At 44.3% G+C, this 25,490-nt stretch overlaps 1 protein-coding gene across 1 annotated transcript in view; it reads left to right on the top strand.

Annotated features, from left to right (window-relative positions):
* Window positions 1-468: 468 nt before the first annotated feature.
* PRDM6 (PR/SET domain 6) overlaps window positions 469-25,490 on the top strand; it is a 104,077-nt gene continuing 79,055 nt past the window's right edge. Inside the window, exons 1-3 of the mRNA XM_061149330.1 lie at window positions 469-560; window positions 1,076-1,667; window positions 10,660-10,967. Coding sequence (XP_061005313.1) covers window positions 1,091-1,667; window positions 10,660-10,967 — 885 coding nt within the window. The 5' untranslated portion in view covers window positions 469-560; window positions 1,076-1,090. The remainder of the gene's footprint in view (window positions 561-1,075; window positions 1,668-10,659; window positions 10,968-25,490) is intronic.

Genomic DNA, 25,490 nt, shown 5'->3' with positions numbered 1-25,490 from the left:
CAAAAAAAAAAAAAAAAAAAAAGTGGGGGGTGGGAGGGCTGAGCGGGTATTTGTACGAGAGAGGCGCAAGAGCTGTGTGTGGATACACCCGAGTTAGAACTTCCTTCTTCCCTCTCCCCTCCCCTTGGTTCTTCTGGCCTGCCTCCCGCCTCCCCCCACCCCCATCTCTCCTCTCGCTCGCTCTCTCTCACACACACACATGCACACACACTTGTATTTTGTGCTGTCGTAAAACCCACGTGTCCAGCCGGGAGGCTGCCAGAGCGTGGAGCGGAGGAGCCGGGACGCGGTAGCGGCCAAGAGCCCGCCGCCGCTGCTCGGTCCGGCGCCCTGGTCCGCCCCGCACTCCCGCGCTCGGAGTAGCTGCTCTCACGCCTTCCGCAGGCCTCCACCACATCCCTGGCTTGTGGCCCCGGAGGGTCCCGGAGAGCCGGATCTCTAGCGCTCTGCTCCCGCGCTGCCCAGGGGCATGTAGCGTACCGGGGGCGCACACTCTCCTGCATGCTTGCCAAGACACACGCACGCACGCACAAACCCGCCGGGCAGCTCCGAGTTTTCCGGTAAGCGTGGCTCGTCTAGGGCTGAGGGTCTTGGGCCGCGGAAATAGGAGGCTGGAGGTCCCCCGCTGGGGGCGGGGGCGGGGGATGGGGGGTGGCGAGACTGTCCCGCCTCCTGGCGCCGGAGGCCAGCGCGGCTCAGGCGCTGCGCCGCTCGGGCTCGGGCTCGGGCCGGCTTCGAGCGCCGGCAGAGGGCGGGGGCTGAGTCCTGCCGCGGAGTTCCGCGGGGAAGCGCTCTCTCACCCGGCTTCGACAGTACAGGGTGGGCGCTGGGCGCCTCGGGCGGGGAGGCAAGGCAGGGTGCACACAGCTACCCCCGCGAGACGCCGCGGCTTCAGAGTAAACTTTGCGCCCCAACCGAGTTGGGAAGAGGGAGCCGCCAAACCCGGCTGCCGCTGGCGGAGCCAAGGACTCAAACTCTTCGCTCCAGGGTCTTGGCTGCGGTTCTCCCCGCCCCTCTCGCACCAGGCCCTGAGTCCAGCTCAAAGAGCACCCATCTCTTTGCCCTCTGTCCCCAGCTTGAATCGTCGGACATGCTGAAGCCCGGAGACCCCGGCGGCTCGGCCTTCCTCAAAGTGGACCCAGCTTATCTGCAACACTGGCAACAACTCTTCCCGCACGGGGGCGGAGGCCCGCTCAAGGGCGGCGGTGCGGCGGGTCCGCTGGGCGCACCACAGCCTCTCCAGCCGCCGCCACCCGCGGAGCGCGCTGAGCCCCAGCCAGACAGCCTGCGCCCGCGGCCGGCCTCGCTCTCCTCCGCCTCGTCCACTCCGGCTTCCTCCTCCACCTCGGCCTCCTCTGCCTCCTCCTGCGCTGCTGCTGCTGCCGCCGCAGCAGCCGCCGCGCTGGCCGGTCTCTCGGCCCTGCCGGTGGCGCAGCTGCCGGTGTTCGCGCCTCTGGCCGCCGTCGCCGCGGAGCCTCTGCCCCCCAAGGACCTGTGCCTCGGCGCCACCTCGGGCCCGGGGCCCTCCAAGTGCGTAGGCAGTGGCGGGGACGGCCGGGGTGCCCCGCGCTTCCGCTGCAGCGCGGAGGAGCTGGACTATTACCTGTACGGCCAGCAGCGCATGGAGATCATCCCGCTCAACCAGCACACCAGCGACCCCAACAACCGTACGTAGCAGCAGCCGGCGCGCTCTCTTTCGGGGAGCTGGCTCAGTCGAGCGCGGGCGCCCGTCCGGGAGGCGCATCAGATGAAGGGGACCCCGGGTGATTGGCTGTCCGGGCCGCGGGCCCGTACCTCCCAGATCACTGTGACCAAAGTTTTCTGGATTAGAGAAGGAAGGAGAACGGCTAGGATGGCGGGGTGGCCCCCATGGGTTTCCTCTTCCCCCTCCTCTCATACCCTGCTTCCCTGTCCCGATTCTTTAAACCCAGGTTTCCCGCGGACCGAGCAGTACCGATCGCCGCCCTGCCGCGGCATTTTGCGCCCGGCGCCGGGCGAGTTCTAGCAGCGCGCGATGGGAGTGACCCGGGACCGGCCTGGTCTGGCTTTCCGAGGGATAAGACAGGAACTCTCAGCGGTTCTGGGGAGCGTGGATTCCAGGGCTGATTTCTCCTTCGCTCTGTCTTACCTCTGGGGTAACTGTGTCCGTTCATTTTCCGACCGTGGGGTTGTCGGGGGACCAGCCAGGAGCTGCTGGCAGGCCGGACCTCTAGTAGTTTTGGATGGCACTGGGTCAGTCTCTCCCTGCAGGCAGGCATTATTCTTAAGTTTACTATTTATTTTAGGGAAGAAGGAAAAGAAAAAGAAATGCCAGTTACTTAGTGAGAAAACATTTATGATTTCAGGCCAGGGTCGTTTCCTGCGGATCCCGCATTCTCCGTGCACCCTTGATCCTGCAAACATTTACAGTCGGTAGCCACGCTTGTGGGCTCACACATTGTTATTTTTAAATGAGGGTAATAGTAATTTAGTATAAGAAGCGTATTCTTCTTGTCCACAAGTAAACGGAAAATGCCTAAATTAGCATCAGTTTTCTTCCAGCGTCCCGTCCTGTATTCACAATTTCAAACCCTTATCACAAGTGTAGTTCCATTTTGAGGCTTTAAAGTAAAACTCTAAATGAACATCAAGAATGTATTATTTATGTTTTATATCCAATTCTTTTTGGTCATTTCAGAAGTTATGCTATGTTTACACTTTCTGTGTTGGGATAAGTTGCAAATACACTTCCGGAGACCCCAGGAGAGATCATTAAAGCAGGTTAAGAGAGTTAGGTTGAAAGCAGTTCAGGATTTGAAAGAGCAACACTCAGCTACTTTCTTCCTCTCATTCCTTCATCTAGCTTCTCTGTGAGCAAAGTTGATTACAAATGTGTATGATCATTCTATTTTGATCATGTCCCTTCTTACAGAATGTCTACCAATCTGCAAGCTTCTTAATTCGTTGTAAAAACAAAATAACTACAGGTTGTAGTTAGTGAAAGGACTCCCAAATTTATTACTTTGATTTAAAACACTGGGAATGATCCTAGTGATTGAGATGTATTAACCTTTTCATAATAGTTGGAGATAATTGTTTCAATGGAGACAATTACTGTTAATAAGAAGAGCAGTTGTATTTACGTTTTTCCTTTCTAGAGTCTGAGGCTAAAGTATTGGGTTTACAATGAGGGTTTTGATTCAAATTTGTTCTGCAGTTAAGGAAATTCTATTTCAGAGTTCCAGAAAATGCTACAAAGCTATGTTGTCTGATGGATTTCAAAAAAGAATACTTATTGCCTACTGAATTCCTTGATGGTGTTGTTTCCAAAGCATTTCTATAAAAATATTAAAAGCTAATACTTTAGTAAAAAGGTATTTCTTACCACTCGGTGAAGTATAGTCACTGTGGGCTGAGAGTGCTTTGTCAAACTTGCAGACTTTCTTCTGAATTAAGTCAGTGCTGGAAAAGACACCAGCAGTGCATCCCCAAAACCTTGTCTGTATGCTGAGCTCCCCATAGTGTTTACAATGCAATCTTGAGGTTTAATGCATTCCCATCAGAGAAAAACCTGGACTAATCAGAGAAAGAACTAGGACAAAGTCCTAATTAATAATATGATTGTTAAACCAGTTTATTGTCTAGGTACCATTTTTTCTGGTTGGAGGAAATGAATTATGATTTATTTAAATTATTCCTATTGTGTTAATCTTCTGATATCTCCTTTTGAGTCAACTGGACTGTTTCAGTGGGCAAAGTGCAGAGGCAAGGACAGGAAAGAAAGGAAGTCAGATTCCCCTATTAGAGCTACACTTCTTGTTGCTCTCTAATTAAAAGGCAATTGAGAAAGAAAATAGAAAGCTGAGGTGGCTGGCTGTGTAATGCCGGGAGACCAGGTGTGCCTTGCTTCCAGGAACTTCTCTGGGCAAGAGTAAGCACTCACTTGAAACCAGGAGATGTGTTTTACAAAGACAAAGTGAGAAGCAATTGAGTTTAATCTAACTAGAGGATCAAAACACATCAGAAATGCATACAGTGGGAAACGTTTTTTTTCTTGGCAGGGGAAGTTGATATATCACTTGAAAGATGGTGAAAAACAGTTTCACCCCATTCCCAGGTTGTATGTGGGTGGGGGTGGGGTGAGAGATGGGCAGAAGGGAATCACCTATTAATTTATTGTGCATAGATCTTCCTAGTTTTCCTTTTAGTCTGTTGCCCTTTCCCTCTAAAAGAATTCTGTGAAGTGACCATTCAGCATTGCTTCGTTTTTATTACTTTGTATGTAAAAGGGTATTGAGTCGTTTTGTCTTTTTTTTTTTTTTAACAAGGCAAAGGCGCCTCCAGACTTGTCTTTTTCCTTTAGAAGAGTAACTTGCCTGGGATCACCAACGCAGTAACACCTGTGAATCAGTAGCACTCCTTTCACTTGAAACTGTATTGGCATCTATGGGAACTGCCATAGGGAAGGCATAGTGAAGGGTGTGAAGGCATAGTGAAGGCAGCTCTGTTTCACACATAAAAAGATAGAAAAACAGCAGAAACTATCTAGCCTAGCCCGGTGAGCTCTTCTAGTATATATCTCACTCTGTGTATGAAGTTATTCTATAATTGAAGTACACTTTCCACTGAATGTCTCAATGCTTAGTTGCCTCTTCTTGCATCTGTTTAAAGTCAGGTGGGACTTGTGTAAGGTAAATGGGAGATGGGGGACCTTCCGTCCTCTTCCTGTATTACTGCCCTCATTTGCTGACAGTTTGCTTGAAGCCATTGATTCCGTCAGGCTCTGTTGCAGCGGCAGCCTCTTCTTGGATTCTGGGAGCTCAGTGCGTTGAGACCCTGTCACTTTTCTTGGAAGGTATTGAGCAGCAGCCAAGCGGCGCGCTGAACGCTTGTGTTTGTTCAGAAACGGCTGGCCGAGCCACTTTGCTCTTCATATCTTTTTAATTTTTGATTAAGATCATCCTCCCTTCTACCTGGGAGAGAGAGGGGAGCTAAGCCTGTCCCGGGTCTCTCTGCGGAGAATTCAGTCCGGGCATTCTGCAGCTTCCCCAGCAGGAGGTCTCCATCTCTTCAGTATTTTGGGGAGCCCTGCTGTGCAAGGAACGGCAGTGGGAACAGCACTGGCTGGAGCACAGGTGTAGGAGTTGGGGCCCCGAGGCTCCCCTCTTGGAAGCACCATCCTTTCCAACGGTTTGGGGAGAGATACTGGAGAGAGAAGGAAAACTGGGGTTTGTTTAGTTGAGAGGTCAGGGCCAAAAGATAAAAGGAGAACGAGTGTTTTCTGACCTTCCCTAATCTCTTCCCACCCAGTTGAAAAACGCTTGTCCTGTTTGGGAAGCTCCCGAGCTCAATAACCCAACCAGTGGGATTTTCCTGACATCAAGACATATTCGCTGCGCTACTCCTCACTGTCAATGGCCCCGAGCGACTTAGATTTTAGACGGGGTCCTCGGTGGGAGGGAGGCGGCTCGGTGTCGGAGTGTGGGCTTTTGTGTCGTTCTTTTTCTTTTTCTGTCTTTTTGTGTGCAGGCCCAGGCCCCATCCCGGAACACACATGATTTAGCTATTTTACATCATCCGTTATCTAGTGCCCTGAAACTGAACATAGAGCCATATATTAGATTGAGGTTAGGAGAGGTGGCGACTGTTTATTTAAGGTGATAAAATGGTCCATCAGCAGTAATCTCCATCGATATGTGCCACCAGGAGATGAAGGATGAGGGGACAAGCCACAATTAATTGCCCTATAGTTTTGTAGGAGAGAGTGGAGCCGGCCCAGACCCGCTTCGATCTCCTCTCGCGCCTCCTATTCATCATCTCCGCATTGTATATGGCGGCCTCGCAGGGGCAGGGGCCGGCGAGGTTTATCTCTGCGCAATATTCTCTCGCCCTCACACACTGGCGCTCCCATTTAATTTATTAATACAGTCATCGGGAGACCAAAAAAAAAAAAAAAAAAAATCACATTTCCTCTCTTTCTTTCCCTCCCCCTTTTGTCTCTCCCTCTTGGTCCCAGGGCCAAGCCGGCAGCCAGGCCGAGCAGGGGAAGCCTTCAACCCGCCTAGAAAGAGTCCCACAGAAGGCTCCCCGCGAGCTGGGCCACCCCGCGGAGACCACGCTTGGCGGCTCCCCTTCCTGGCCTGCCTCTCCTCTGGATCCGCTCGCTCCTAGTCCCGGTTCCGGGAAGCCTAGAAGATCCCTTCCCAGGGGAGGAAGGGGGCCGGGCGGGTGGTGGCGATCGTCTGGTCTTGTAAGAGAGCCGTTCGCTGGCAGCCAGGGGGGCGAGGACTTCCACATTCCGGTTTAGTGCTGAGGGGCCCGGCGTCCACCCCGCGCAAGGTCCATCACCATCCCAGCCAGCCGGTGGCTGGGCGCGGACAGAGCTGAGAATGCGCGCTGGAGTCGGGCGTCGAACCCACGTGCGGGAGACTCCCGGCCACTGCACTCCACCGGCCCCAGGTCCGGGTCGGCTGACCCCCTCGGCGACCCTGAGGGTCCGCTCCACCCCCCAACCCCCAACCCCCGCCACGAAGCACGTGGAGCTGCCAGCAGGCGGCACTCCCGGGGCCGCGTCGCCGTCGCCGGGCAGGGATCGATGGGCGCCGGCCCCGCGGGGCTCGGCCTCAGGACAGAGGGCGGCGACCTCGGCGGTGGTCGCAGAGAATCTATGGCTCGGCGGTTACCGCGGTGCGGGCGCGGAGGCAGGCTTTTCAGCTGCTCCCGGGATCCCTGTCCGGAACACGCGTGAGGTCAGGCGAAAGCAGCGGGGAGACTCTGGGGAGCGAAGGCCCAGCGTGGCGGGCGCGTCCCCGGGGGTCCCCACTCCGCCTGCGCCCACACACGCCTGTCGAAGGGCCCTGGAACGCAGTATATTTCACCTTTCCTAGAATGAGAAATGAGATACCAGAGGACTCTGGCCTCCTTTGCCCCTTTTGCCTTAAAAGAGATCCATTTTCAATTACAGGAGCCGCACGTGCTCTTGTAAAAACATCCAAACAGTACAGAAGGATAAGGAGCTAAGAGTGAAAGTCGGTTCTTCACTCCACTTGGTCTGGCCTTTTGAAGTCAGAGGGTGAACAAATCTTTAACTTAGTGATACCTCCTCCTCATTCAGAGACCAATAAACAGGAGCTTTAAAAGATCTGTTCAAGATAGAGACCATGATCTCATATTCCCCAGTGCTATAATGGCATTTCCAAATATCTTGCTTGGAGAGTATAATCTCTCTCAGGAGCCTAAGAGACAGTCGGAACATTTGTTTGCCTCTTCTTTGTGAATACAAGTAGACCTATTATGTATCGTTTGGCCTAGAATGCTGTAACATGTATTACATATATAATACCTATATATATTTTTATGTGTAGTTTAGGCATCTAGCCCACTTCTCCCTCAAATCTTTTCATGTAGGTGTTGGTGGCTTACTATCTAGAAGACACTAGAAGCTGTTGCTGGCTTGCTATCTAGAATGTTTGTCCACTTGGGCGACATTTGTCAACCCCAGGTAATCAGTTACTTGTTTTAGCCATCCTTAGGCTCCTTTGGGACTCTTGAGACATAAGTCAGAAGTCACATATTTTCAATGACAGAAGCTGTTTGTATTAAGAAACAGTACTGTTAGGATTAACATGTATTTTGATGTAATTGGTCAGCTTTTGGGGTAGAATATTTTGAAGTAGCTTGAAGTCATTTATAAATGATAACTTTTATTGGACGGACTAATGACAGTGGATTGGCATTGCCTATCCTCCAAGTATTCTTCTACATATTGGGAGAGCCTCTGCTTGTCACTGCGGAGTGCTACTAATGTTTTAACACTTCATGGAGACAAATGAAAGTTCCTAAGTTGAAGAAGTGCCTTAGAGGAGAAAGCACTTTGAGAAATCTTTGAGAAAGGACTAGCCATACTCTATCACGCGTAACAAAAACAGGAATATGCTTGTTTGTATGGGTGGTGGCTGCAGTTGGCACCTTTGCTCCTTGTTTTATTGCTGATGTAGTTGGTATGATGTTACAGGTTGTGGTAATCTTGTAGGTTGACAGAATCTCTGGCATGGACTGTCAGGGAGTGAATACCAAATGCTCTTTCTTCTCACCCTTTGTTTCATTGAGCCAACTAGAAAGGAAAGGTCTGTTAATCAAATCCCCGGGGTGGTTTATTTTTACTTTTATGGGCATATTGCCTTTGCTTATTGTCTCTTGTTTTAAGCTATTTTTGCTAAGGTGCTGAAAGGCCATTTCTGAAGTTAGGCATTAAAATTCAAAATTATGGACATTATCATCTTACTTTTTAAATCATCCTCTTAAGTTAACCTCCCCAAACCCCAGAGTGTAGAAAAGAGAAAAATCTCTTTAATTCAGTCATGCTACAACAGTTTTGTAGCGCCCCCGCCAAATAATGACTTCAGTGAAATATTTCAGTTCTATTGACTGAGTTATAAGTTTGGATATACAATTCTCCTGGCTTTCATTAATCTTAGATCTCTAGATCTGGAGGCTTTTGGAGTCAGGTGGACCTGATGGTGAATCTTTCTCTGCCCCTTTCTAAGTTTCTGGTCCTTGGTTAAGTTATATTGCTCATAAGGCCTCACTTGCCTCATCTGCAAAATGGGAATCGTGATATTACAATGATATAGTGGCTGTTTGGTTGAAGATGGGTGCCTGGCACATAATAGGCAGTTGGTAATTGTGAGTTTTTATTGTCTTTCCATGCCCCCTTCGTCTTCAAGTTTTTGTTCTCACAATCAGGAACTTGAGAAGGCGTGAGAAGTGAGTACATTGTGGAGAAGTTGAGAATAACTCCCTCCATCTAGGCCCAAGGGTCAAAAGCATAGCCTGGCACAGTTTTGATGGTTAGTTTGTGTTGCTGAAAGAGGGGTCCTTTGTGTGATGGCAGTCCAAGGGGCACGATCACTGCACTACCTGCAGAAAGAGGTTGCTACTTTCCACTTGAGAGGCCTGGGGACACCCTCAAGAAGCTCCAGTCAAAGGTCCCCTCATTCCCTGGGGTCTTTGGGGAGAAGTGGAGTAGCCGACTGAGGGCTGGAGCCCTTCTTCACTGAGATAGGATGCTCATGTAGTCAACCTTCAGTTCACTGTGAAGCAATTGAGGAAAACAGGGGATCACTCACCAAGCTGGGTTGCCATCAGATGTTCCTCGAAGGTTGCCCCATGGCTCATTTGTCACGAGTTCTTTGGGCATTTCAGGTGTTCCAGCACGGATAGAGTACACCCAGGGCCATCCACCAGGACTGGCTGTGACCAAGGCTGGGCACAAGTGTCCAGAGGCTGATACGTCGCCCAGTGCTGGCGCATCCGCTGCTGCCCACCTCTTGCCATCTCTGCCAGTCGGGGCTCGCCCTACATCAGGCCCAGTGACACAGGGCTCTGCTGCGCAGGGGCGCCGCGGCTCCCCAGGGAGGCTGGGCCAGAGAGGCCGGTGTCGCCGGCCGACGGGCGCCGAGACCGCGTCCCAGAGGCAGGTCCGCCTAGCCGGGGCGCAGACACGGCGGCTCCGCCAGGCCCATTAATAACCCGGAGGGCGCTGCGATCCGACAGCATGGTCGCCGCAGGCCTGCTTCCCGCGGCTGCCGGGCCTGTTCCTGCCCGGTTTGAGTCGAGGGACACCGGGCGTTTACGGCCAGCCGCCCCAGAGGGTGTGGTGTGTGTGTGAGGCCGGGGGTTGGGGGTGGGGGAGAGGGGTGGTCCCCTCATGCGCCGGCTGCTCTGAAGGCTTCACTAAAGCTCTCACTTAGTTTATAATGTTAAAAAAAAAAAATCGCATTTAGCCTCGGTATTAACCGTCTGGGCGGGATTTAGGGCCCTCTTCAAGGAAACTTTATCTTCATCATTAAAGACCCATTATTTTGATCATTACATTTGCTGTTCGTTTTTTCTCGGGGAGGGGGGAAGGCTTCGGGGACGAGCTTGCACGCAAGCACAGGGCACCCCAAACCCGCCGGAACATCCCGCCTGTCTCCCACCGGCTCCACCAGAGCCGGGGCCACCGCAGCGCTCGAGAGACCCTAGCGCCAGGGCGCCCTCTGTGGCTGGGGTGTGGGACTGCGGCTCCACGGGGCCGCGGCCGGCTCCGCCCCCTCGCATGGACGTTCTCGCGGGAGCAGAGCGTGGGGCGAGGACCCGGGATGGCGGGTAGGGTCGCCCGCCTGCTCTGGTGATTTTGAAAGTCTCTTCGTAAAGAAAGGAAAACCAAACATAGCCAAGCCACCAAGGTAGAATCTCTCCGAGATCCCAGATGGGTCGAGAGACACTTTGCTCCTGGTACAACGATAAACACACCTCGAAACACCACGGAGAACGAGAATAGGGGAGAGGGTGAGAGGGAATAGGGAGGGAAGGGGGGCGGAGGCCGGGAGGAGAAGCCGCCGGCCGTCCCCGTCCGTTCCTTGGAGACGACGACGCCATCCGCAGGCTGGAGGACAGCTCCGGAGGCTTGTGGAGGGCGCGCGGGGTCTCGACCCCGTACCAGGCGGATTTGGGCGCGGTGAATTCCAAGGGAGAGCGTCGAGTCCACCTCTCCCCCTGCTCCCAGGGGCCTCGGCGCCCTCGCGGCGTCACCTCCCTCGCAGGTGGCTCACCCGGGCGGGGAGGCTTGTTGTCTCGGGGCTTACCAGGGGTTAACCCTCTCCCTTTCCTCCCCTCCCTCTCGCGTGTCTCCGGCAGGTTGCGACATGTGCGCGGACAACCGCAATGGCGAGTGCCCCATGCACGGGCCGCTGCACTCGCTGCGCCGGCTCGTGGGCACCAGCAGCGCCGCGGCCGCCGCGCCCCCGCCGGAGCTGCCGGAGTGGCTGCGGGACCTGCCCAGGGAGGTGTGCCTGTGCACCAGCACCGTGCCCGGCCTGGCCTACGGCATCTGCGCGGCGCAGAGGATCCAGCAGGGCACCTGGATCGGGCCCTTCCAGGGCGTGCTCCTGCCCCCGGAGAAGGTGCAGGCCGGCGCAGTGAGGAACACGCAGCATCTCTGGGAGGTAAGTCGCCTGGCCACCCAGGACCTTGCCACCCGGCAGAGTCTAGGCCCATATAGACCCTCCCTTGTTCCCCAGAGGGCAGTGGAGACAAGATTTCTCTGGTCATGCAAATATCTGGTATTTGCAGCACCTGCAGCAAAAGAGGTGCCCATAGCAGCCCAGCCAGGAAGTAGCCCAGGCTTACAGGTTTCTGAAGATGGAATCACCTTAACAAACTTCCAGTCCAGCTGCGATAGATTTGACCCTTGGTCTCCCTTGATCTTGAGAAAAAGAGAAAACACCTGAGGAAATAGAACAGAAGCGGTAGGGCATTGGGATGTGAGCTAGGTGAATTTTGTGTCCTATTTTTAAGCTCTTCCAACATGTTTTTGTGTTTGTCCACTGGGCAAGAAGGAACATAAGCATAAACAGAAGGAAGGAGAGTCAGGCTCCTTTTCTCCAATACAGACAATTCGGTAAACGCCAAGTGTAAGAGACTATAACACATTCCACGACTTTCAAAGTGCCCAAAGTAAAGGAAGATTATATTGTGAATCAGCAATCACAAATTCTGCTTCTTCTCTGACAAAGTACAATTGTTCAGGCTTCAACAAAGATAGAAAATCATACTGTAGGAAAAACTCTGAAGAGGTTCAGTGTAACCCAATTGATAGTACTTCAACCGTACAATCTTACTTGATGCTGTTACTTAAAAATCAACAATGTATTTGAAACATATTAACCTGAGATTTGCCTCAGAGCTTCATGGTTGATTACTGAGGTCCATTCTGAAAGAGATAAGACTCTTAATATAGGTCCTCCCCCCACCAATTTTGGATACTCCTACCGTGGAGAGTTGTTTGTGAAAATAAGGTGCCATAAATCTTACCCTTAAGCGATGTGTAAATCTGACCGAGACCAGGGAATATAATGGAATGGGATTAGCCAGAAAATAAACATTTTTAAACGCCAGGGGCCAAGTTGTCATGGACCTTAGGGCTCCATTAATGGGTCATTTCTGCAACAGCTTGCACCCCACACTTGGCTCAGTATCCTGCAAGATGACCATTTCCATTGCAAGCTGCCCTGTAGTCACTAACTAAACTCATGGGGTTCAATAATCTGCTCAGATTTTTGCTGAGCACCTTCTCTGGCCAGCACTATGACTTGGTCTCCAGAACACTTATATGACTGTTGGCAGTGGGCTACTATGGCTTGTGTCTGCAAAGCCACCTTTGATGGAGGAGGAGCTAAATCCATGAGCTCATAGACAAACAGCCCAAGATGACTTCATGGTAGCTGTTGGGCTATGTACCATACAGCTACCCACTGGTCCACTGGGCCCAGGCTCCCAGGTTCCAAATCACACCTAAACTGTTATTGGAAAACAGTTACATTTTCAGTCTTTCAGATTAGGATTCTTGAATGAGGGGAACATAGAAGCATGTTTACATTACCAAATAGTGCTTTTTTTTTTTTTTTTTTTTTACATAATTTTATATAGGGAAATGGGGCAGAAGAAAATGGTTGATACATTGAGGCAAGTTAGACATTAGCATTTTGGGGTAGGAAAAACTGAGAAGTGGGAAATAAAGCATCTGGTTCTGAAATGTTTCCTAGTTGGTTTTTGTTTCTGACTAATTAGTTGTAACCTCCAGTGTGGTTTAAAGTTTGTAAAACAATTCCAGGCACTTTTCATGTTCCAGTGGTGTTATTAGGAACTCTGTACCATACAGTTGAAGGTCTGCCAATACTTTTCTGAGGAAATTGTAAAGCAATTGTTTAGTGTACAGATTTATTCTATCTGAAAATGTTAAAACTGAGAGCTATTATATTGCCCTCTGATGCCTTGAATTCAGTGCCTATCTATTTTGAGAGTGCCAGGGACAAAGCCACAATCATGTGAAAAATCCCATAGTTTATTGTCATTGTTGGTTTTTGTTTTCCTCAAAGGCTTTGAATGATTGGGATGTTGGCAGGAAACCACTGTATAGGTAGAATATGATGATTTATATCAATATTGAAAACTATCGAGTCTTTCTTCTGTACCTTTACTTGTACTTGATGAAGTTAAAATTCTGTTGCAGTAAAGAGACCAGGGAATTTAATTTGTTGGTGGTGGTGCTGCTTTGGTGGATAGAGTGAGTTTTATCTGTTGCTTGAGGTATGTGAGTTGAGTGTGTTGGGGATTAGTGCATAGACTTGATTCTGTGTTTAAAAATAATACTTGTTGGGTTTATGCTTGAATGGTCTACTTCTAAAAAGGACATAATCTGTTTAATTTTATCATCTGTAATAATAGTTATAATGACATGCCTTTAGGGGACTGAAGAAATATTAAAACTGTGACAATGTAAAATGTATCAGACTTCTGGGAGATCATATAAAATGCGACTGACTGAGGTCAGGTAACTTAGGTTTCAGATTTTTACTAGTATAATTATTTTTAAAATATGAAGTATAAGTTTATTTTTAATTTTTAAGCATTATAATATATTACTTTTATGAAATGTGACTATTTGGATTAAGTTACATTTATAACAAAATTCTAAATGTTGAATTGTTCCTTAGACTTTAGTCTTTCTTTTCAAATCTAAATTTTATTGTGAAAAGAATTGTAATTATTATATTTTTTATATTAGAAAGAATCAGTAATTGGAATACACTGTAGGTCTATAGGAAACTCTTGGCAATAATTGTTTAATGACTCATATAGTAATTATCCATTTTGAAAACATACTTTTAAAAATACCTTCTAGAATACAGATCGACGTAAAGCAGATCTTGAAAAATTTAAAAGAATTGAATCATGACTATTGCATTGTAAATGTTAACTGGAATCGTTTCTCTTTCTCACATTTTTTCCTCACTTGCTGATGAAGAAATGTCTTTATATTTAGAGTTCAATACTCAGATCCTGATGGATCTTACTAAGGTTACTTATCTTTATTTCAGTACAATAAATGGATTGCTAATCTTTTCCCATCACTGTTTCCAAGTAGATGATGGATTTTTGTTTCAGTTTACAGTTCATTGTTTTTAGTATGGTTGGACTTTATTATACACATGAAGGCTTATTACAGAAACAGATTCACCTTAGTTAGTCCTTTTGTTTAATTTTTAAAAGCTCTATTTTTTTTAGAAAAATGACTTTTTTTTTAATATTTCATGGAGAGCTTGATTGGTTTGTAAGTGTGATGTCATCTTTTAGTTAATATTTTCTTTGTGTATAATGCTGATTCATAAAAATATAATTTTATGAAAGTTAAATATCATACCACTACCTTCAGTATGTTTTGACTCTTTAGGGTACCTCTTTAGGGATATTCTAAGAATTTTTCTTTTTTAGCAATAATCCAAGGCAAAATTTTTTTGTGTGCTTTAAAGAGGTTAACAAGCTAAAAGTCAAATTTATCATTTTGGGGGGCCAGTTTCTTTTAGAATCAGAATTTTAATGTATTTTACAAAAATAGTGAATTTAGATATCTTAAAATAGAAATATAACTGGATAGATTAAATAATCTCTTGCCTTGCTTGTATACATTTATTCCAGCCAGACTTGGATGCATGATATATTTCTAGCTATTTGGCCATAATGGGAAAAATCTTTCTAAATGTTTTGCAAAGAAAACATAGTCTTTCTCAGCAACTAGGTCTTATTGATGAGAGTGAGATAATTTTGTCCTAATGTGTTTTCTAATAAAGAAGTGAAAAGGCACATTTGATTCCAACATTTATGAAAACATTATCTCCATTATTAATGTGCCCCTTTTCCCTTGAGATAAATTAATCTAGTCCGCACATGGTTTCCCCTTTCTGCTTAACATCAGAATTTAATATGACTGGACCTGAGGAATGTACACAGTGTATACTTTAAATTCTACTGGAAGAAAATACGGAAGTTTAAAATAAGGTTACAGTTTAAGATAGGCTAGAATTACTCAGGCCTTTCAACTCAAAGGTTGATCTGACAAGAAGTTTTAACAACATTAACAAAATAAATTGCACTTATTTTCACCCTAGAAAAGTTACTCTGTTAATTGAAATAATGTAGTAACTTGTTAGGATTACAGTCAAGGTATTAGAAATTACACTAACTTGGAGTACTTTGCAATACTTTGGAGTTAATTTTATAGAATTTCTCTTTGCCTAGGTTAATTTGAGTGTCTCATTTTCGTTTGTACTATATAGAGACTTTCATTATTTTTCTTCAGAAAATCAAGGGGGATAATATACAGTGGTCCTTTTTGTGGTTTGATTTTGTGCCATAATATTTTAGACTTAATAAGAGGTTTACTTTGAAGCAAATAGTCTATTTTTCATCATTACTATTTAGCTTAGGTAAAAAGACATTAATGAAAACCAATATTAAAAATATATTGCACGCTACTAAATGTTTATATTTCAAAGCCATCACAGGTAATTGGTACTAGAAGGAAATGAATTGATCTCATATTTTAAATGTATTATGTATGTTTTCATAAGTGAACCAGTTCCATGTGTAGTACTGTACACATTTGTATATATTTAGATAGTAAAAAGTCACTTGAAAAGAATAATTTTAAATTGAGTAAAGTAATTTAAAAATTCAATTAAAATTATTTAAAATTTTTCCAGTGATTGTACTGTAACTACATATTCCATATTTTGCTCTATAGACCTGGGTTCATTTTGGCCTGATTCACCAAAGTACCAGGGGACAGGATTATGTAGCTATCACAGCTGTATTGAAGTAAAAGTTATGTTTCTTAGCAATTTATCATTTAATATAGCAGACTGTCATTTCAGTTTTGAACGTATTGACTTCATGAAATCCAAATATTCTCCTTCAAAACAAATCATAGTAATGTTACTATTATGTTTTTAATTATGCAGAGGAACAGCTGGTGTATCTCGTTGACTTTGCCTCATTTGATTTGAAGATGTCTTTTATAGTGGTGCCCCTTTGATCGAGTATGAGCATTTTGTAGTTTTACATAAACTGTAAAACCATCTGCCGCCTCTTGGAATGGTTTCCAGCATTGTGTTAAAAATAAAAACTTAGTACTTAAGGCTGGCTTTGAAAAGGTCATTTAAAGTCCCGATACTCTTGGTTTATGTACCAAATGTACCAAATTTTCTAAGTCCAAAAATGACTCTGTTAAAAAAAAATTATAACAGCCATTTGGAGATTCTCATGTTAGTGAAGTTTAATCCAAATATACATGTGACTCTACAGTGCTTTACTTTTTTAGTTGCAAATGCTTTATAAAGAATGATGTATTCTATATCTGAAGGACTATTTTTCTGATCAGTCAGTTCGGTTTATCTATTGTTTATAGATTGCTTCTTTTGATAGCATTTTGTCCACATGAAGAAAACAATCCCTAAGTTTTTTGTGGTCCCTAACTGTATATTTTCTTATATTGTATGATTTTTTTCCCCGCACTGGGAAAAATAGAGAATGGAGGTTAAAATAGAGAATGGAAATTAAAATCAGAATTGCGGAGGTACTGGACAGATGAAATCTGCTCTCCCCAGTCACTGTGGCAGCAAGTGATATGGTGAAAATGCGATTTAGGTAACACTGCATCAGAGAAACCTGCAGGGGAGCCTTTTAATTTTATATGTCAATTAAGGCAGTTTTACTTATTCAAGGAAATCTACTGTGTTACCCAGAAACCATTTATAGTTGTTCTATAATGTGAGTTTTAAAAAATTTTGGTTGAATATAAAAATCTTATCTTTTACTCAGCTGAGAGATCATATGTCCACAGTATCAAAATCCTCTTTTCTCAGAGGGTAGATGTGATACTTTGGTGTTTGGCCATTCTAAAAAAAAAAAATGCAGTGCATGAAACCACTATGAGACCGCCTTGCTCCCCTTCTTTCTTTCTTTCTTTTTTAGAATCATATATACTTCCAGATTTCATGAGTTCAGACATTCCTTGTGTATTTACACAAGAAATACAGACTCTGGTATAACTACTTAGCATAAAAGCCAGAGCAGCCAGAGCAGCATATACTTTTCCTTGTAAGCCTTTGCCACCTCACTCAGATAAGTTACAGAATTCCATTATCCAAATTGTTACACATGTGTGACAGAGGTTGACCTTTCGTCATGTCAATCCTTTTTGTGTAGGCCCCAGGCTCCAGCCTAATGGCTCAAACCCTGATTTACTCACTGTAATAAGGGCAGGAGGTCGAGCAATTGTCAGGCTGCCTGTTCGTGCTCTTCTTGGAGCCTGGTTGAAGGCTGTTAACACAAAGCTTTTCAAAGTGAATTTACAGCCAGCACCACTGACAGAGGCCAATCAGTGCACCATAAATGTCAGGTTAGTGAGATTGAGCAGTAAGTAAAGTACTGACAGCACACTATTGGCTGGAATCAATTGACCAAGGTTTAACTGAGAAGAGCAATCTCCTTGTGGTGGTCTTAGGGAGAGACCTAAGTGTGCAGCCAGGGTTTCCAGGTCACATCCGTAGGTTTACCTGTAAGAGGTGGGATGTCATCCATTTGCCGCAGAGCATCCAGCATCCTGGTGTTGACATGCTTCACAGTCTGGGAGTTCAGAGTGGAGGAGCCTGCTGACTCTGAGTTGGGTGGTGAAAAAAAAAAAGGCCCCAGCATTAGAAAGGAAAGAGAGAAAAAAACTATTAAAATATGGAGCTGTCAGAATTGGGAGACACATCCAGTGTGTTACAATTCAGTGAAAGGTAATTTGTTCAAATTGCAAACTGTACCAGGGAATTTCCACCAAGGCACAGACATAAATAAGCCCACTCTTCCTGGGGCTCAGCAGGGTGAGACTTTCATGGAAGTCACTAATGAGTGATTATGGGTTGAGGGTCTGAATATCCATGAGATGTGGTTTCTCTACCAGACGAATGTTTTTATCATTTTGTGTAATGACAGCCTGGACAACAATTCATTGAGCTCAGAAGGCATCAGCATTAAAATGGAGGAATCCATTAAAATGCTGTATGCAAGGATTTATAAATTAGGCAATTTCCTTGATTATTGCAATCATTTACAAAATTGATTGTTCCAGTGTGGTATAGACAGATTTCAGCACTGATCATTGACAAAAGCACATTCTCTGATATCTGTAGCTACTGGTCACTAAACCAGGTCACTATTCCTCACCCCTCTGCTGTTCTTGGTCTCAAGGTCAGGCAGACTGATCTCAAAGAAGCTTATAATTATGAAGTTTCACTTGTCTTCAGAGGAGATTCACCTAGGCTGTGAGGGTAGGTAGGTCCAGTTTGCTCTAAAGGTTGTTGCATTGTTTTTATATTTTAATTCTAAGTTGGGGGGAAGATATGGATAATCCTGATAGGCTTCAGATCAGCAGCACAGATTTTGAGATGTTGCCAACTTAAGTGGAAATAATTTTTGCAAATTGCAGCTGTAAATATTTGTTTCATTGAAGATCTAAAAGTCAATAATGTGTTTTATGTGTTGGTCCTTAGAGTTCTAATTATCCAATAGATATATCGTAGAGTCACTGGATTTTAGGTCAGTTAATTCTGGAAGGCATAATAAAGACATTGTTACAAGTGTGAAACAGTCAAAATGCTGCAGATTTTCCTATATATGAACAGACACAAGTTCACTTGGTGCTTAATCACTAACCACAAACCACAGAATTGTCTTTATTTCTGAAATATCAGAGATAGGCATGCCAAATGTGTCTGCAGAGCTCTGTCCAATGAAAGCTAGCCGTGCAGTTTATGCTTAGTACAAAATAACTTTAGCCATTTGTTTTCAATCATTTTGTTTTTAATCATAATTTTCCCCTTTTGGAACTCTAACACAAACTAGGGTTTGTAAAAGAATAACACTTTTATAAAATTGTTTAACACTGTGGGGAAGGCAAAAAATTGTTCGTTTGTCCTGATTTGAATATATAATAATTTGATCTCAAGGTAGTTCCTTGTTTTAAAGTGAAGATGTTACGTTGTGGCCTGGGGACACTTTGCACTTACTTGGCTACTATTACTTAATACTGTATGTAAGAAGTTCATTTTCACTTTTAATTAGTTGTAAAATTCACTGCTTAAAAATTCAGTACAAAAGGCACTGTTTTCAGTACTGTGTCTTGATATGATCTCTTCATTTTTATTTAAATATTTCTCTACAGAGTATTCTGGTTTCTGTTAAGAATTAGAGGCCGTGTCACTAGATCTGTTTTGAGAGATCTTTGAATGAGGCACTCAGTTTTATAGATGTTTTTGCCTGTCCCTTTGTACATTTATTTAATAAACCAACACCTCACACACATGTTTGTCAAATAATGATATGGGATTAAGCCCATTTTATTAAAATGAACAGTATTTTCCCCTCTCTGTGATCGTTTTAAATTAAAGCTGCCTCAGATAATGAAGTGTCGTCTGTAGAAACATTCAGTGTAATCTAATTCACTAGAAAGTTCTTAAGTGCTTTTTAATTGGAATCAAATTAAATGTAATCAAGTCATGTTTTCAGTATCTTGTAAAGCACTGGGGCCTTAAGTGTTGTTAGCACACTTGGGAATATTAATGTTTAGTGCAAAAGCAGCAGTACTAAATTCTGAGATATCCTTGCAAACTCCAAAATGGTAGATAAACCATAAATAAATTATATGTTAGAGTGTAATGTTTTTAGAACCTGTTGTATTTGTCCCAAACTAATATTCAAATTCATTTTTGATGTGCGAAATGCACAAATAGTTCCTGGGGCAGAGAATCCTGAAAAGTATTGGTCTTTTGAGGAAAGCACTTAATTTCAATTTATTAAGATTCATTGCAATTTAAAATTTGACCTGGGTAATCTACAAAGAAAATTTAATTATAAACTTTAAAATAGTAGAAATGAGCTTTTCTATTAAAAATAATTCTTATCATGAGAAATTTAAACTATATAAAAGTATAAACCAAAGGTAGCCATTAATGATGATTTTTATAATAGCCTTTTGAGAGAAAACTATATAATGTGATATACATTTGTTTGTATATGCATTGTATATACATTGAATAACAGTTTGAGTAAAGATACTTGTGCTATTTCCCTGATACCACAAAACACATTTTTAAAGCAGCAACTAATGGCACTATTTTCATGGAAGTTCCTGCAAATGTTTAAATTTGGCTCACCCATGAATTGATTTTGTGTCTAGTTCCATCGTTTGATCTCTGTATGTTTCCTGGCGGGAAATTTCAATCTGTAGACCCCACTGATACTATAGATGCATTTCTACTGGTATATTCATATGTTTGATAGCCCATCTTAGTAAGACCAGTGTTTTTCTGGGATCTAAAGGAAGATTTTAATGGTCCTCAGGGAAGAAGGAAAAAAAAAAATTGTGTTTATTTTAATAGATCAAGGTGTTAACAAAAAAGAATCAGATCTCTTTGAAATGCTTTTCTAAGTAACAATACTCTATTTATGTAGCTGTATATGAGACTTCAGGGAACATACTTAATTTCTTTATATCTGTTATTTCTCCATATGGAAAAAAGAGCCATATTTGACTACTGTGCAAATTAGAGGGACAATATTTGTGATGTTTGTGTAATAAAAGAGATCTTTCTCTTTTCAGTTAGGGTTTTAACAATACTTTTTAAGACTAGTGGACTCTGCATAGAGTTATAAAAAATCTTGTTATTTGTTAAACCAAAAGATTGTACATGGTAGACCATGATACATAGCTTGGATTTAATTACTATAAAATCAGGCTTAAAAGTAGTGAAATACAAATTTATTTAGCACTGCTCTCAGGTAACAAATGTATGTGTTAAAGGGATACCATACAGTGTGGAGGGCTTCTCTGGTGATGCAGTGCAAGAATCCGCTTGCCAGTGCAGGAGACACAAGAGCTGCGGTTTTGATCCCTGGGTGGGGAGGATCTCTGGAGAAAGAAATGGCAACCCACTCTCACTTCTTGCTTGGAGAATTGCATGGACAGAGGAGCCTGGCGGGCTGAGTCCGCGGGGTTGCACAGAGTTGGAGGTGACTGAGCGTGTGATACACTTCTCACAACTGAGAACTGACTCCCGATGTGGAAGGGGACGGACCCAGTAAAATCACAAAGGGCCCTAAGCCTGAAGGTCTTTTGACTCTGATCAGGAGCAAGTCGTTAGGTAGGTATGCCCCCACATACTGAATTCTGAATAGAAAAACATCTCCATGCCCAGCGTATTGTGATTTGTCAGTAAATGTTAAAGGGCTACAAGTCAGCATAATGGCACCTTTGCCACTGTCCATAAACATGTCTGTAGCTGTGTGTGTATCAGTGAATACTGACATAATAGTGCATTATACAACTCCTGAATATGTGTCAGTGTTAACCATAAAATGTATGTAAAGCACGAATTCCAAGTGACAGAGCAAGTTTTAGTGAAAAAAGTAAATGTAAATACTGAAGCATGTCATAGAGAACAAAAATTAATCTGAAATTAGTATTTTTTCTAATATATGTTTACTGAATATTAACCATGTCTCTTATGGTATCTGGAGTTTTTCCTTTGGTAATCCAATGGAGGTGATAGTCAAACTATTTAACAAGCACCAGCTTAGACCTTGCCCATAAACCTGAATGCCTGTGGTTGTATCTATGCTCCATGGGTTGATATCAGCTCCATACTAGCTAGCAGAGCTTTAGCAAAGCCACTAAACAGATAATCCATCATGGGTGTAAAGTTTCAGTTTTGCAAGATGAAAAAGTTCTGGAAATTGATTGTACGACATTGTGAATATTCTTCACACTACTAAACTATGGTAGCTTTTATAGCAGGTGCATTTTACAACAATAAGAAAGGAAAAATAACTCTATTTTCAGTGCTTTTTCTTCTAGCTCACTGATTTTTAAACTCTAACATCCATAAGAATCTCCAGGTACAGGGAGCTCAGCAAAATTCAGTCTGGGGAGCTGCTCCCCAGAGATTCTGATTCTGTCCTGCAGGAGGACTTAGGCACCTGTTTTCTGAACCAGTGTCTCATGTGGTGCTGGGACTACACTTGAAGAATATGAAATGCCAGGCTCTACCTTTCTCCGCCTTACTCCTGGGTTGCCCACTTCCCTTTATGCTTTCTTCTTTGTCTTGGATGCTCTTGAGCAAATCCAGCATCTCTCTGCTTCTGTTCCATACCTGGTCTCATCTGTTCCTGTGTGAATTCTAGTCTTACCCTTGCTTTCATTTCTGCTACACTTTGGCTAATCTATGGGCATTTCTAGTCTTGTCCCTTACCACCCACCCCCAAAATAGATAGATGAGTAGATAGATTTAAAAAAAGATATAAATATTACAGAGCTACTAACAGACAGCCCTGGTAGCTCAGCTGGTAAAGAATCTGCCTGCAGTGCAGGAGACCCTGGTTCGATCCCTGGTTTGGGAAGAGCCCCTGGAGAAGGGAACGCTACCCACTCCAGTATTCTGGCCTGGAGAATTATGGACTGTATAGTCGATGGGGTCGCAGAGTCAGACATGACTGAGCGACTTACACTTCACTTCAACAGACAGGAAAATGGACTTCCCTGATTTTCATCTTTTCTGTTTTTCTGAAGTCTACCTGACCAGGTATAAGGAAGCAGCCAAAAAGGAGAAGGCTCTCCACAGCATGTCGACTGCAGCGTGTAATTAGCCCCTTAGCAATCAGGGTGTGCTTCAGGAGGAGGTGGCCTGCTGAAAGGTGTTCAGTAGGTTCATAGGTCCTGAGTTCCAGCTCTCACCGGGTCTGAGCTATGTGACTGCAAGCGATACCTTCCCTCCCTTGGCTCTTACCAGTGCTACATCCGATGGCACTGTCCTTTCTGTTTCTCCTGCCAGCCCTGTCTGTGCAGCCTGAGATCATAGAGAGAGGCCATATGCTTGCATGATATTTGTAGTTTGCAGCCAACTTTATCTGCAAATGTGCTGGTTGTTTTCGGTCTTCCTCCTCAGGTTCGCATTTCTGCTGGTTGAGAGAGCATGCAGCCTGTATGCTGATTAGAGCTTACCTGCTCTTGTTTCAATTGGTGCCACTTCCCACACTCATCTCTCTTGGATCGTCTATCCTCACTTGTCTATGGGAAGTTTCCATTTAGATATCCAGACATCGTTTCAAATTGAGTTCACTAATCATCTTCATTCACCTCACATCTCCTCAAATAAGTATCTCCTTGTTCCTAACTTACAGTGCTCTGGTTGTCCTTCTTGACCTATGAGGTCAACATTTTAGAGTTACTATAATGGCTTTTTCTTTTAAGATTTTTTTTTTGGATGTGGACTATTTTTAAAATCTTTATTGAATTTGTTATGACATTGCTTCTTGGCTGTGAGGCGTGTGAGATCTTATCTCTGCCACCAGGGATGGAATCTGCGTCCCCTGCTTTCGAAGGGAAAGTCTTGACCACTGGACTGCCAGGGAAGTCCCTGTAATAGCTTTTTAAAATATTTTTATTCCTGGCAACTAACAGAGTATCTGGCACATAAAAGGCACTTAATACACACTGTTGATCTTTTTCTTTTTTTTTTAGAGTTGGAGTTTTTATATGAACAAACTGGAGGATCACTCAAGTAAAAGTTAATGGTGCATACAAATTATTTTGTAAAAAAAAAAATCAGTCTAAATATGAATCCTAAATTGTATCCTAGCTTCTGGCCAGAAATATCCATTACTGAAAGCCAAATATCCTCTGTTGCTAATAACAAAAGAAGATTTCTTTTTATTCTTCAACTTTGTGACTCATTTGAAATACTAAAATGTCTAAACAAATCTTATCTGTGACACTTTTATAAACAAGGTATTAAAAATTGCAGTGGGACATCTTAGACACAAGCTGCAGTTGGTGCTAAGATCCACTTTTAGAGTCTACTTCTGTAAAAAGTAAGGTGGTAATGATCTGACACTGGAAACACTGTTGATCTGACCGCAGTAATAAGAGCTAATACATTTAAGCTGAGACTTTGTGCAAGGTGTTCTGCTAGGAGCTTTATAGGAACTATCTTAATTAACCCTCAAAATCACCCAATAAGGTAGACTACTACGGTATTTTTCAGATGAAGCAGCTTTTCAGATGAAGGAGAAGTAACTCACCCAAGGTTTAGGTAGGCAAGGTAGGGTTTCCATAGGGTGTGGACTGCAGAGTTTTTGCTCTGAACCAGTCTGTAGCTATGTCGCCTGCCCCCTCTCGCTTTCAGACCTGAGCTCCCATCATATCACACAGGGCTCCAGTCTGTAGCCCAGACTTTGCCTCTGGACCTGGCTGGGAGCACTCCCTCCTTGGTGGTCACTGCTTTGGTTTGTCAGGCACAGCCCAGCTATCTTCCCAGAGACCCCATAGCTCAGACCCTTGGCATACTTAGCCCACCTTGTGTTCAGGACCATGGACTCCACATTCATCATCCCCAGAAAATTTAACCTCCCCAGCATTCAGTAAAGTGCATTTATGGAGAAACTGCTGTGCATGAGTTGTGCATGGCCCAGATATCATGAGTAATTCCAGTTGAGAACAGTGTCCAAAAAGTGCAGTTTGAAAGGAGAAGTTCCTGCTGGGAAGACCAGGGAAAGGAGGAGGAAGTTGACCCTGGGACATAGATAGTTAATACTCAGAGAGTTAGAGGTTGGGAGGAAGGATGCTCCAAGGGGAGCCTCAGCCAGCTGCTGACAGTACTTGCAAGCACAGCTCTCCTCCCTCTGTCTGCTTCTTCTTTCTAAGTGGACTGCTTCCTATTCTTTGTCCTTGTCTTGCTAATTTCCAATGCTGCAATTTTGCCTAAGCTGTTATTTCACCCAGAAGGCTTTTGCTTCTTATTCTGGTCAACCTGTACCTTTTACTTTTTTCCAGTTTTATCTTCAATGGGTGTGAATCCCACATCTGCACCACCCTTTCCACATTCTTTTTCCTTCAGTCCTCTCCTTGACAGTTAAAGCTTTGCTCTTTGCCTGATGTTGCCTGTAGCCTCAGTTTGGTAAGCTCACACTTGGGACATACTTGCACTAAACCATTGCTTGTTGTTCATCTGAGATTCAACTTTGACTGGGTGTCCTGTATTTTTATTTGTGAAAGTTCAGTTCAGTTCAGTTCAGTCACTCACTCAGTCATGTCTGACTCTTTGTAACCCCATAGATTGCAGCATACCAGGCTTCCCTGTCCATCACCAACTCCCAGAGCTCACCCAAACTCAGGTCCATTGAGTCAGTGATGTCATCCAACCATCTAATCCTCTGTCCTCCCCTTCTCCTCCCTCCTTCAATCTTTCCCAGCATCAGGGTCTTTTCCAGTGAGTCAGTTCTTCACATCAGGTGGCCAAAATATTGGAGTTTCAGTTTCAGCATCAATCCTTCCAATGAATATTCAGGACTGATTTCCTTTAGGATTGATTGGTTGGCTCTCCTTGCAGTTCAAGGGACTCTCAAGAGTCTTCTCCATCACTACAGTTCAAAAGCATCAATTCTTTGGCTCTCAGCTTTCTTTATAGTTCAACTCTCACATCCATACCTGACTACTGGAAAAACCATAGCTTTGATTAGATGAACCTTGGTTGGCAAGTAATGTCTCTGCTTTTTAATATGCTGTCTAGGTTGGTCACAGCTCTTCTTCC

Source organism: Dama dama, chromosome 9 (genome assembly GCF_033118175.1).
Source record: "Dama dama isolate Ldn47 chromosome 9, ASM3311817v1, whole genome shotgun sequence".
Lineage (NCBI taxonomy): Eukaryota > Metazoa > Chordata > Mammalia > Artiodactyla > Cervidae > Dama > Dama dama.
Note: the sequence above shows the minus strand (reverse complement) of the source record. Positions and strands in the feature narration are given on the sequence as shown.